The sequence below is a fragment of the Mesocricetus auratus genome, unplaced genomic scaffold (genome assembly GCF_017639785.1).
Source record: "Mesocricetus auratus isolate SY011 unplaced genomic scaffold, BCM_Maur_2.0 Super-Scaffold_100010, whole genome shotgun sequence".
NCBI classification, from domain to species: domain Eukaryota; kingdom Metazoa; phylum Chordata; class Mammalia; order Rodentia; family Cricetidae; genus Mesocricetus; species Mesocricetus auratus.
In genome coordinates this window covers 38,796,767-38,808,878 of record NW_024429194.1, presented here as the reverse complement: position 1 = coordinate 38,808,878, position 12,112 = coordinate 38,796,767, and the positions used below count along the sequence as shown (strand labels likewise).

At 41.7% G+C, this 12,112-nt stretch overlaps 1 protein-coding gene across 1 annotated transcript; it reads left to right on the top strand.

Moving 5' to 3' along the window:
* The first annotated feature begins 2,132 nt into the window (after positions 1–2,132).
* On the top strand, positions 2,133–3,335 carry LOC101835493 (PC-esterase domain-containing protein 1B-like). Its single transcript, XM_005070636.1, has one exon. The coding sequence runs from the start codon at positions 2,133–2,135 to the stop codon at positions 3,333–3,335; it is 1,203 nt and encodes a 400-aa protein (XP_005070693.1).
* The last annotated feature ends 8,777 nt before the right edge of the window (positions 3,336–12,112 follow it).

Below are 12,112 nucleotides of genomic sequence, written 5' to 3'. Positions count from 1 at the left end.
CACCTCTTATCTCATCCCTTTCCTGCTTTCAAGGAGGGTGAAGCCTTCCATGGGGGATCTTCAAAATCTGTCATATCATTTGGAGCAGGGCCTAGTCTCTTCCCAGTATGTCTAGACTGAGAAAGTATTCCTCTATGTGGAATGAGCTCCCAAAGTCCATTCATATACTAGCAATATACTAGGCCATAGAAACAGTTTTAAAACAAAAACTGCAGTGCTAAAAACTAAGGAGATTTTTCATGAGTGTTTGAGACAATCCTAGAAGAGAAAGGGCAACCAGACCACTGGAGAAAACAGAGTAGGTTAAGCATAGCTCTAAATACCCCAAGAGGATGTGAGTGGAACCTTCAGAAGGTCTAACTGCCAAAAGCAACATGTATACTATGCAAAACCACCAGGGGACAATGTCCCTTGCAGAGCCACCCTGGAATGGTAAGACCTCTTCCTCTGCTTTCCTTCCTTCCTGAACACAGAGACAATGGTGGTTTCAGACTTCAACTTTGGACTTCAGAACAAATCTAACCGTTCTTTACACACCTGTTCAGGTGTACACCTTAAATGTCTGGTTTCTCTTGGTTCCCAGAACTATTCCATTGGGTTTCCCAAACACCTGTTAAAGGGTCTAAGATGACAAAGTGACAGGGGAATTTTAATGCACATTCCATCTGGCTTAATAGCATCTACAAGGGCATCCACAGAAGAAAAAGAAAGTCTTTTTTTTTTTTAACTCCCTGGGATTAGACCTGCTTGAGTAACCATATGAAAGACTGGTGAAAGTCAGTATCAAAAGAGAAAGGAAAACAAAAATCTCAAATTGTTTTCTGGAGTGACTGGTACCCATTGTCCCTGGTGTAATGGTTTTTATTTCTTTCTGCGTAGTCATTTGCATCCAAACACGCCCTTGCTTATTTGGTGTTGCTCATGCAATATAGTCCTACCATTTAGGAGGAAGGGACAAGGGGATATAGTGAGTATGGGGCATTTCTTAAAGCATTAGCTGTACAACCATCCTGCAAACTTAGAATGGCAAGACAGGGGATTATTTCAAATAAAGAAAGTGCAGAACAACTCAAAACCTGTACAAGATGTTCCACAATGCTGTCTGTGACAGACAAAACCTGAGAACAACCCAGCTGTCCTTTCAATCGGAGGTTTCAGGGTGCAATTTAAAAAAAGAAAGAAAGAAAAACAAAGCATGGGCATGTCCATCACTAGTAAACTCACTGCCTCGTTCAGAAAACAGGTACAGACTTTAGAAAGTTGACAAATCCAGAGGACAATGTGGGGTGGGGAGATTCCTCAAGATCACACACTGTACAGTTCCACCTACATGGAATTCCTAAAATGATAAATTGCGTAAATGGAGCTTAGCTTAAATGGTTACTGGGAGTTAGGGTATGGGACAGTGAAGGAGACAAGAAGCCAATGGAAGCACAAAGGCATTTTGTGCTGAGGAAACAGCCTGCATGTCTTGGTACAAAGATACGGTAGTCCTCAAAGATTTCATGGTTACGGGAAAGCTGGTACGTAGGGAATCTCTATTATTTCTTACAATGCAGCATGTGTTCTGCCAATGGTGGCTTGCAGGGTCAACGTGACAGTAGATCACGGAGTGCCAGGCTGGGTTCTACCCTCTAGAATGGATTCTCCCCACAATGGACTCATGAGAACATCCTCAACTGGAGTGAGGATCGTGGTAAAGAAAATACCAAGTAAGCACCCTCAAGGCATTCCAGACGGAGCTGCGGACATTAGCAAGATGCTGGTGGCCGAGAAAACCTTGGCCTGGCCAACACCAAGGCTGAGGGCGCTCTAGCCAGCAGAGGCAAGAGCGCCCCAGTACCCAGGACGTCCGCTTGCACAGCCCAAGCTGGGGGCCACAGCTTCCTGCCTGGGTGCTGCGCAGCTCCTCCGCCAGGTGGAGCCTGGACTCACGTAAAAGTTTCTAGGGTTCAGAGGTCACGCCGTGGGCTGTAGCAAACCGGATGAGGCAGCCTGAGGCTATAGGAGCTCGAGCTCCCTGTCCAGCAGCCTACGGCCCGAAGGTTGCACCCAGCTCCGTTCTGTGAGCTTCCAAGCTTCTGAGCTTTCCCCCCTGAGCTCCCTCCAAGGCTTCCCAGAAGGAAGCCATCATGCCCCACCTCCGAGCTCACGAAGTCAAACAGCTCTTGCACAACAAATACGTGGTCGTCCTGGGGGACTCCATCCAGCGCGCCGTTTACAAAGACCTGGTGCTCCTGCTCCAGAAGGACTGTCTGCTGTCTTCCAGTCAGCTGAAGAGCAAGGGTGAGCTGAGCTTCGAGCACGACGAGCTGCTGGAGGGCGGCAGATGGGGACGCATGCACAATGGTACTCACTACCGCGAGGTGCGCCAGTTCTGCTCGGGCCGCCATTTGGTCCGCTTCTACTTCCTCACACGTGCCTACTCGTCCTACGTCGAGGACATCCTGCATCAGCTGCGCTGGGGTGAGTATGCCCCAGACTTGGTAATCATGAATTCGTGCCTCTGGGACTTGTCCAGGTACGGACGCAATTTTCTCAGGAGCTACCGAGAAGACCTGGAGAGGCTGTTCCGACGCCTGGATCAGGTGCTGCCAACCTCTTGCCTCCTGGTGTGGAACACCACCATGCCTGTGGCCGAGGTCGTTTCCGGGGGCTTCGTCCGGCCTGATGCTCCAGCCTGCCCTTCACGCCTGCGCGAAGATGTGATGGAGGCCAACTTCTACAGCGCCACAGAGGCAGTGAGGCGTGGCTTCGACGTGCTGGATCTCCACTTCCACTTCCGCCATGCAGGGCAGCACCGGCTGAGTGATGGCGTCCACTGGGACGAGCGTGCGCACCGCTACCTCTCCCAGCTACTGCTGGCACACGTGGCAGATGCCTGGGGCGTGGTCCTCCCAGCGCACAACCTCGTGGGAAGGTGGATCAGGGATGTCCCTGCTGAGAGACAGCCAGACCGGGCAGAGGGAAGGCAGCCTCGAGACCACCACAGATATGAGCAGCATGAACCCCCTGTGTCCAGGAGCTCTTACTCTCCCAGGTACCACCGCCACAGCCCTCAGAGATCTTCCTCCCACTCTCGAAACCCGCTGAACCGCAGAGAAGACCCCATGCCATCCTCTCCATCTTCCCAGCATCAGCCTTTCCGCAGAGATTCCCCGAGACGCAGGGGTGAATATACCAGGGAACCCAACCCAACGGATCATCAACAGAGGCCAGGTCCCATCCGCAGAGTCTACACCCACCACCAAAATAGACAGTCTCCCCCTTACCCTTCCCGGCACCACAGTGAGCCTCACAGACCCCATCGAAGGCACAGTCACCGACGGACCTAAGCACCAACAGAGGCAAGGTCTCCATAGCTAGACTCCAGTTCATCTGCCAACAGGGGCCTTAAAGCTGCCTGATTCTGTAACCTGGGCCTTCAGCAACCCTGCTTGAAGGCAATCTATTTTCTTGGCTATTTCTCAGGGAGGAAGCCCAGATCTGGAATACCTCTCCATGCACTTATACCTGTTAGTATTTGTTTGGAAATAGTCCACATGACAAAGCATCCCTCTCATTAGAGAGAAAGTATAGAAATTAATTCTAATCTCCGTTGAGATTTTTCCTCGAGCAAAAGTAAAAATGTTGATTCAAAACTTTATTGACTTCATCTTTACCATCGGTTTCAGCTTGTGTTAATAGAACTTAATCTCCAGACAATCACAGTAAGTAGCTGCAATGGAGATTCTGTAGTTGATTTTGTCAGTTTGAAATTGGCACTGTCCTCTAAGAAGTGTAATCACTAGTGTAATACAAGAGATCTGTTTGCTAAAATCTTATAATCTCTGTTTTAAGGTCATCAAATGCCATCAAAACATCTTTTGTAGTTTTATTTTTCAGGACTTTCATACATTCATATGAACGTATTTTGGAGAATGTGTTCTTTTCCATCCCCCATAACCACTCTCATTCTCCTCCCCATAAAGCACTTTTTCCCAAATAGTCCCACACCTCCATGCATGCCCTTTTGTTTTGCTTTGTCTATTGTTGTTGTTGTTTGCTTGCTTTTGATCCACCAAGTTTAATTAAGGTTACTTTCACGAGCCTGGAGCAGTGTTCTAGAACAATTTGAGGCTTTCTGTAAAATGGCATGGGGGATACAAAGGAGTTTCTCTAAACTCTCTGAATGCACATAGGCACAGTCCCAGCCTCTCCATCATCATCCCACACCACACGTCCATTAGTTATACTTGGCAAATTTATGTTACTGAGTCATTAGTTTTCCGTCTACTTTAGCATTTGTTCCTGGTATTGCACATCCTTTAGGTTCGGGCAAAAATTTAGTGTGTCTGCCATGATAATCACTATCTTAACAATTATTTCTCTCCATCTTTTAATCATTCCCTCCCCCAAATCTCTGGGAACATAGGATCCATAACTGTTTCCACAATTTGGACATAGGTTGTTTCATAGATTCATACAATATGTAACCTTTCTGGTTGACTAATTTCACATATAGTGTGCATGTATGTTTTTGGCATATCTTTCCATGGCTTGATAACTTGTTTATGTTTTAGCACTTGATAAAATTGTGTTATTTTTAATGTTCCACTGTTTGTTTTGCCATTTTACCTGTTGAAGAAAATCTTGCTTGCTTCCCAGTTGGGGCAATCATGAATAAAATAGTTAAAATTATCTGTGCATGTTTGTGAGTTTGTGTATGAACATAAGGCTCCAGTTCATTTGAGTAAATGTTAAAGATGCTGTTGCTGGACTGTGGCATCGTAACTATGTTGAGTTTCATAAGAGAGAGCCATGGGATACATTCCTAGGATGTGGAAGACCAGAGGCTCAGTACCAACGCTACAAAACAAATAACATAAACCTTCCCAAACTGTCAACTAAGTTTGCCACACAATTTCTCATTCCAATTGAGAGTGAATCAGAGCTGTCACACTCAAGCATTTGCTGTTGTCAGTATTGGGAGCGTTTTTCCAAGGATTATAAAATATTTGTAAATGTGTGTCTGCTTCAGCACCATTTATTGAGAACATTTTTTCTCCATTGTACTACCTTGTTAAATTTATGCCTAAGCATTCCATTTTGGAGTATGCTAATGTAAATGGTAGTATATTTAGAAATCAAAACTCTTAATTGTTTAGTGCTGGTATACAAGAAAGCAAGGGAGTCTGTGAAATGACTCAGGGAGTAAACGTGCCCTTAGGCAAAACCTTGGACCTGACTGATCCCCAGAAGGCTCAGGTGGAAGTAGAGAATCAAGTCTAGAAGTCACCTTCTATCCTCTGCACCCTGGCTGGGACATGTACCTGCCAGCTTGAGATCCATCTCAAACAAGCTCCCTTCCTCCCCTCTCCTCCTCCTCCCTCCACACAAATAAATGAATAGAATAAAAGCAAAAGGCATTTGTATCCTTCACCTTTGCTCCAATCACTTATGAGTTCCAATATATTTGTTTGATTCATTTGGATTTTGATTGATTCACTTGCTCCTCTGTTGTCTATGAATTAGGAGAATTTTAATCAGTTCATATCTGTATATCTGGTTTTTCTTTTTGTATTGATGTGTCCTGAACATCCAATATGATGTCAAGAGTGCATAATGAGAATACACAAATGCTTTCTTCACCTTAGAAAGATGCCAACTGTAAGATTTGGAAACTTTTTTTTTCAGGCTGAGGAAGTTGCATTCTGTTTCTAGTTTTCTAAGAGTCTTTATGGGGAGTGAGTGTTCAATTTTGTAAAATACTTTCTGATTCTGAAACTCTGACCATCTGATATGTTTTTAGCTTGCTGGCATGATAAGACTATAATAATTGGGTTTTGAATATTGAATCAGCCTTGTAAAAGTGTAATAAGTCCCAGTTAATCATAGTAAAAAATACTTTTAGACATTATTAGGTTTGACTTTTTAACTATTTTTTTAATAGTAGTTCTTTTCTTGTAACTTCTTGCCTGTTTTCCTATCGGAGTGACACTGACATCACAGAAAAAGAGAGGAAACATTGCTTCTGCTTCTGTCTTCTGGGATAGGGGTGAGGGGCGGGGTGATGAAGGAATGATAGAAGTTCTTGCTTAAATGTTTAATAGAGTTAGACAGTGAAGAAGCCATCTGGCCCTGATGATGTCTGTTTGAGAAGTTTTTGTTTGATTGGTTCTTTTGTTTGTTTGCTTTGTCTTTTGTTTTTGTTTCCTTTTGATTTTTCTCCCAAGGCTTGAACATCAGGCGTCCCAGATGTTAAGCATATGCTGTACCACTGAGCTACACATTCAGTGAGATGATACCATGTTACTTCTCAGTAGGTTCAAGGTTATCGATAAATTAGTCATCAAATAAAACACGGTGGTTATCACTGTCTTAAACAAACTTTTAGATGTTCGGGTAGGAATTAAAAATAAAACCTTAACCTTCATGTATCACTTCTTTTTTTTTCGTTTTCTGCTTATAGAGACCCTTTTTAAACATTTCTAACAGTAAGGTTTTAGGAACAGAATCTCTAAATTTTTGCTGGAGGAATTATTTCTCTTTTACACTGAAGTGTAAGTTAAGTGGATAAAAATATTTTCCCTATGCTATCAACAATATGCTTTATTTCATTTTTTGTTTGCTTGCATGATTTCTGAGGAAAAGACTGGTATATTTCTTCCCTTCTTTCTAAGTTACCATATTTCCTTTCTTCTGGCTTAAGATATTTCCCCTTTAGTCTCTGATTTGTTGCAAGTTAAATAAAATATGGCTGCATATATACTTTATTCTGCTTATTGTTTTCTGAGATTTGTAGATCTTTGCTATAGTGTCATATTAATGAGATAAATTCTCAGTTTATTTACAACTTATTCCCTCTTCCCTTTCTCTTTCTCCTTTCATGGTATTCCCATTAAGCTTATGCTGTAGATATTTTGTTGTTGTTTCTCATGCGTGTGCATGTGTGTGTGTACATATATATTATTATTATTATTGCAGGGGATATGATGTGTGTTGTAGCATACACATGAGGTCTGACAGCTTGTGGTGTTGGCTCTTTCCTTCCATATTTACAAGTTCAAGGTACTTAACTTAGTTGACAGTCTTGCCCATTGATTTCTTAGCTCATCTAATATACCACAATTAGCTCTGGCCTTAGTGGATTTTTGTTACCATGTTTTAAATTCTGCAGTATTTGGTTTTCATTTTTAAGATTTTTCATTATAATTTCTTCTTTCTCTTTATATTACTCATCTATCCCTGCATAATCTATATTTTTGGGGCACACACATGTGTGCGTGCATGTGTGTGTGTTCAGGTGTTCACATATGTAACCAGATATGTGGGTGAGTGCATATATCTATGTGGAGGCCTGAAGTAGACACTGGGTACCTGCCTCAGTAGCTGTCCACCTCCTGTATTGAGGCTGCGTGTCCTTTAGAGTCAGGAGCTCCTCTTTTTAGCTAGGCCAGCTAAGCAGCTTGCTCCTGTAATTCTCTGTCCCCGCACCCTGACTGCTGGATACATGTGGGTGAGCACTCCCAATTGGCTTCACTATGTGTTGTTGAGATGTGCGATTGAGTCCTTGCAGTTCCCTGGCAGCAGTTTCCCACTGAGCCATCTCCCCAGCCTCGCTGTCTCTGTTTGTTTGTTTAGCAGTTAGAGCCTTTGGAATATTAAGCATTATTCTTTAAATTCCTGAACTGGTATGTCCAGCATTCCTACAATATTTGTATCTGTCTGGTGCTTGCTGTGTCTTTCCCAATGTTAATTTTGTTTGCTTGCTTGCTTTCAGTACACCTTGGAATGTTTTGGTGAAAGTGGAACACGGCATACTACTTAAAGGAACTATGGTAAATAGACTGTTGCTGTTATGTTGCCATGGTATGGTGGGAAGAGAAACAGTCTTGAGGCCTCTGTTTCCATCTGTGTCATGTGGGGCTGTATGACTGAGCTGTGATCTTCAAGGACTTTTGCAATTTCTTTCCAATTTAGGAAGGACTTGATGGCTGCAGGGACCTGGAGTCAGCATTTCCTATTTGTTAGATTAGTTAGACTTTTATGAAAACACAGTAATGAATTAGGTACTGGTAAAATAGGTTTGTTTGTTTTGGGAAGAATTTTGAAGATCTTGGCCAATTTTAAAGTGTTCTTTGCTCTTCCTGGTAGAAGCCTAAGTGTACCTTTCCCTCATCTTTACTTTGCCTACCTGCTATGTCTTCTGGAAGTAAAGCATACAGACCATGGGAACACAACCACCACCGAGCTTCTGTGAAGGTTTTAGAGTTCACATTGGTATGCAATGAGCCTTGAGGAATTAGCCACTTGGAATTTAGTTTTTCTTCCCCAGAACGGGTTCCCATTAAGATTTCCCTTAACTAAGTATATAATAAATTAAAGAATGAGATTGTCCAAGGTTTTTCTCGGTCCATCTTTGCTTTCTTTCCCTGGCATAAACAAGGCAAAGTCTTGGGCTAGATGGACTCTCTAAGTCACATGAAGCAGACTAGAAAGGTAAAACAAACTATGAAAACAATGTCACATCCAACTGTAGAATGTGAGCTGGGCATTGAAATCAGGTTTGCATACCTTTTCCTCAAAATCAGGACCATGGAACGTCAGTGATAAAAATAGGTGTTAGTGAATTGTGGTGGAGCATGTCCAGGGACTGGGATACTTTCTGGAAATAAATATGTTTGAACATCCCTTTGCTCTTATGTTGACATTAAGTCTCCTTGTGTCTAGCTTGTCATAATTCTACATTTGGAAAAAGGCCCCATTCTTATAACACCCTTGTTTGACTCTCCCCCTCATTTTCATAGGCCAGAAACGCACTAATGCATACACGTGGCAGGGGCCAGGTCACCTCTCAACGCATCTTATGTCACGATGCACCCATCAGTCCACCATGCACAGAGAAAAGACTACAGCCCTACCACCTCTTTGCTGGGGCTTTGTGCCTGCTGTTTAATTTCACTGCATCTGTCAAGCCATTCTTTACTGGAGATTCTAACAGCCTTTGAGTGCATGGTGCTCTATCACTTATGTACGGGTTATATTGATCTTTCTGGTGTGTGCTCTAAAGTGGCTGGCATCAAAAGCCAGGAAAGCAGCCGGTTTGAGCAGTATGGGCCATTTACAAACTTCAGGATGAGATGCCGCAGGATGCCAGGGAAAATGTTTTTGTTTTTCCAGAGGGAACCATAGTTCATGAAATGTGGTTAACGTACCATTTTCGTATACCCTTAAAATCATTTTATAACCGCACTGAGTGCCTCTAAACATTAAATATATTTTATAAGTAGTTGGTTAACTAGCTGTTGTGTGCTTTAAATAGTAAATAAAATGCAAAGGCACTAAACAGGGGCTATATTTCATAGAGTAAGATGCTTTTCTAGCCACTCAATACTTCTCGACATTGAGAAAAATTGATTTTCCAACTGCTGAGTGCCTCTGAAAATTAGCATCCTATCTTTCTGCAGGGATGCTTTTCAGCTAGTGTCCTTTCTGTCAGCTTTCCACTTAATGGGCTCTAAGGTTCCCTCCTTACTGAAAATTTCTGTAGGTTCTGTGGGAGTAGTGGACATAAAATAATTAACTGTGTGAAATACACAATAACATAATTACATATTCTGTTTCTATAGCATAATTGCAAATGAGTAGCTTTTCCATTGGCTGTTTCTTAACTCCTTCCTCTTCTCCTTGCCTCTCAAGAGCAGGACCACATAAAGGAACCTAAAGCAGTCACCAAATATAAGAGCTACTAAATCTCAAGAACTTTATACATCATTTGTGGACAACGGATGTAATTTGCCCTGGTTAAAGAAAAAAAAACTTGATAGGGAAAAAGGAATTCCCTGCGGTTAGAAGAAGCACATTTTTTTCCTTCTTGTAAGAATTACATCATTTTCCTGGTTCTTTGTCAGCACTGCCTGACCTTAAAGAAAATCATATTGCTAGGCCAGCAAGGAGACTCAGTGGAAAGAGGTACTTGCCACCAAGCTTGGAGACATGAATTCCATCCCTTGGACCTATAAGGTGGAAGAAGTAATCTGAGCTGTGAGAGTTGTCCTCTAACCTCCAAGTATGGTGTATACCCACCCCCACACACTTTATTAACTAATTAAAATTTAAAAAGCACATTACAATGCTGAGACTTCCCACACAAATAGCTTGCCATATTATAGAAGTTGAAAACCAAACCAGATACTTGAAAGTTATGTAGAACACCAGTAAAAGAAGGCTCAACTTTTAGTTCTGCCTAAATTACTAACTATCTGAGTGACCCTCAGTATAGATAAATCAAAAGACTTCCCTAAATAATATATATTAAAATCATATATAAAATTATACACACCATGCACGCACACACACACACATATACATAGATCCTTGTCAATTGGATGTTAATTTATGCTTTGAGATAATTACTGCAGATTCCTTTGAGAACTAATAATTTTTAAGTCCTTCTAGCCCCTTCTCCCATTCTGAGGCTCTGTTATTCCTGCCTGTTCCAGCATGTGGAAAACTGAAGAACACATAGCACCATACTTCTCGGTTACATGTGCTTATATTTAGAACTAATGCAAGCCACATTCAAAATTCTTTCTCAGACACACCCTTAAGACTCCCACTGACATCACTAAGATCCATATGGGATCAAATAAGGACAGGGTGTTGACTCAAGTATGAGCTTGCATTTATTTATTCATGTTAGACTGATATGCTCTCCTGGCTCCAGGAGAGTTTCAGAAGATGTGTCCCAAAGCAAACCATCCCAGAAATGCTGTGCTCCCTGGATAGTGATCTGAGTGATCACTATATTCCTGAAAATCAGTCAGTAGTTTTTCAATTAATACTGTATGATTTTAAGCAAATTCAGCATGATAGATAGAAACTGTCTAAAATGTAAACTTCCAAGAGGTTTGAGACAACATTCAATGCAAGCCCTCTCTTTGAATGTTACAAGAAAAATGACCATGAAAATAATGTATCTAAATTATTTTGCTCTTTGGATTGATCCAAATACTTCTTTTCTGGCAAAAAAAATCAGAATACAGTTTCACCCTTATTCACATCATTGCCATGACTTGGACAGTGTCACTTTACTGCTAAAGCAAAAGATGATGGTTAACATTAACAGATCCAAACCAGCTGCTGTTGAAGAGACCCATGTGTACCATCTAATGTAAATCTCTAGTCCTCTTAGGTGTGAATTATCAGGTAAGGGTAAAGAAAAGAATCACCACTGTTTTGAAAAACCTATAAAATGGGGTGATTTAGAATGCAGATGAATCTATGGCAATAGTCACTGTACTTAAAATCTGAACTTCTATGATCTCTTATTATGCCCATAAGAACATTCTATAGTAAGTTTAAAGTCCACGATATGAATATGAGAAAAAATTACAGAATAAAAGAACATGAAACACAGGAAATGAGTCAGCAAGCAAGCCAGAAGTCCAACAAAATAAGAAAAGAAAGAGAGGGAGAGTGAGAGAGAATGATGTTGTGACTTGGGAAAGAAACAGTCACTATCCCCAGAATTGGAGAAAGATTCTATCTGCTCTATGATATGAGCTCAGTGAATATAATCCCAGGGATTAATGCATGTGTATATGTCTGTCTTCTCAATGCCTTAGAGAAAGGGAGAGACCAACAACTGTACATACAAAAGGATATTTCCCCTCATGCCTAGCCATTGGCAAACTAGTTGATTCAAGGCATAGCATGCTTATTTTTCAGATCTTGTTAGGAACTATGATTCTGTTACTACCCAATCCATGGCTGTCCTGAAGCCCATATCCCCTTCCTGGGGAGCAACCATGGCTAAAAAGGGAGCAAATCTTCCCTTAAACTTTAGAATGCAAATTTTTGTTTACCATGTTAAGGGTTGGAGAGATTGCCCAGTGGTTAGGAGCACTGATTGCTCTTCCACAGGGTCCAGGTTTGATTTCTGGCACCCACAAAGTGACTCACAACTACCCGTAACACCTGATCCAAAGGAAATCTGATGCCCTCTTATATCCTCCCTAATCACTACACACGTGTGGTGCACAGACATTCATAACCATATACACAAAATAAAAATAAATAAATCTTAAAAAGGTATCAATGAAAAAATAAATAAAAGAAGTAAAGAAAC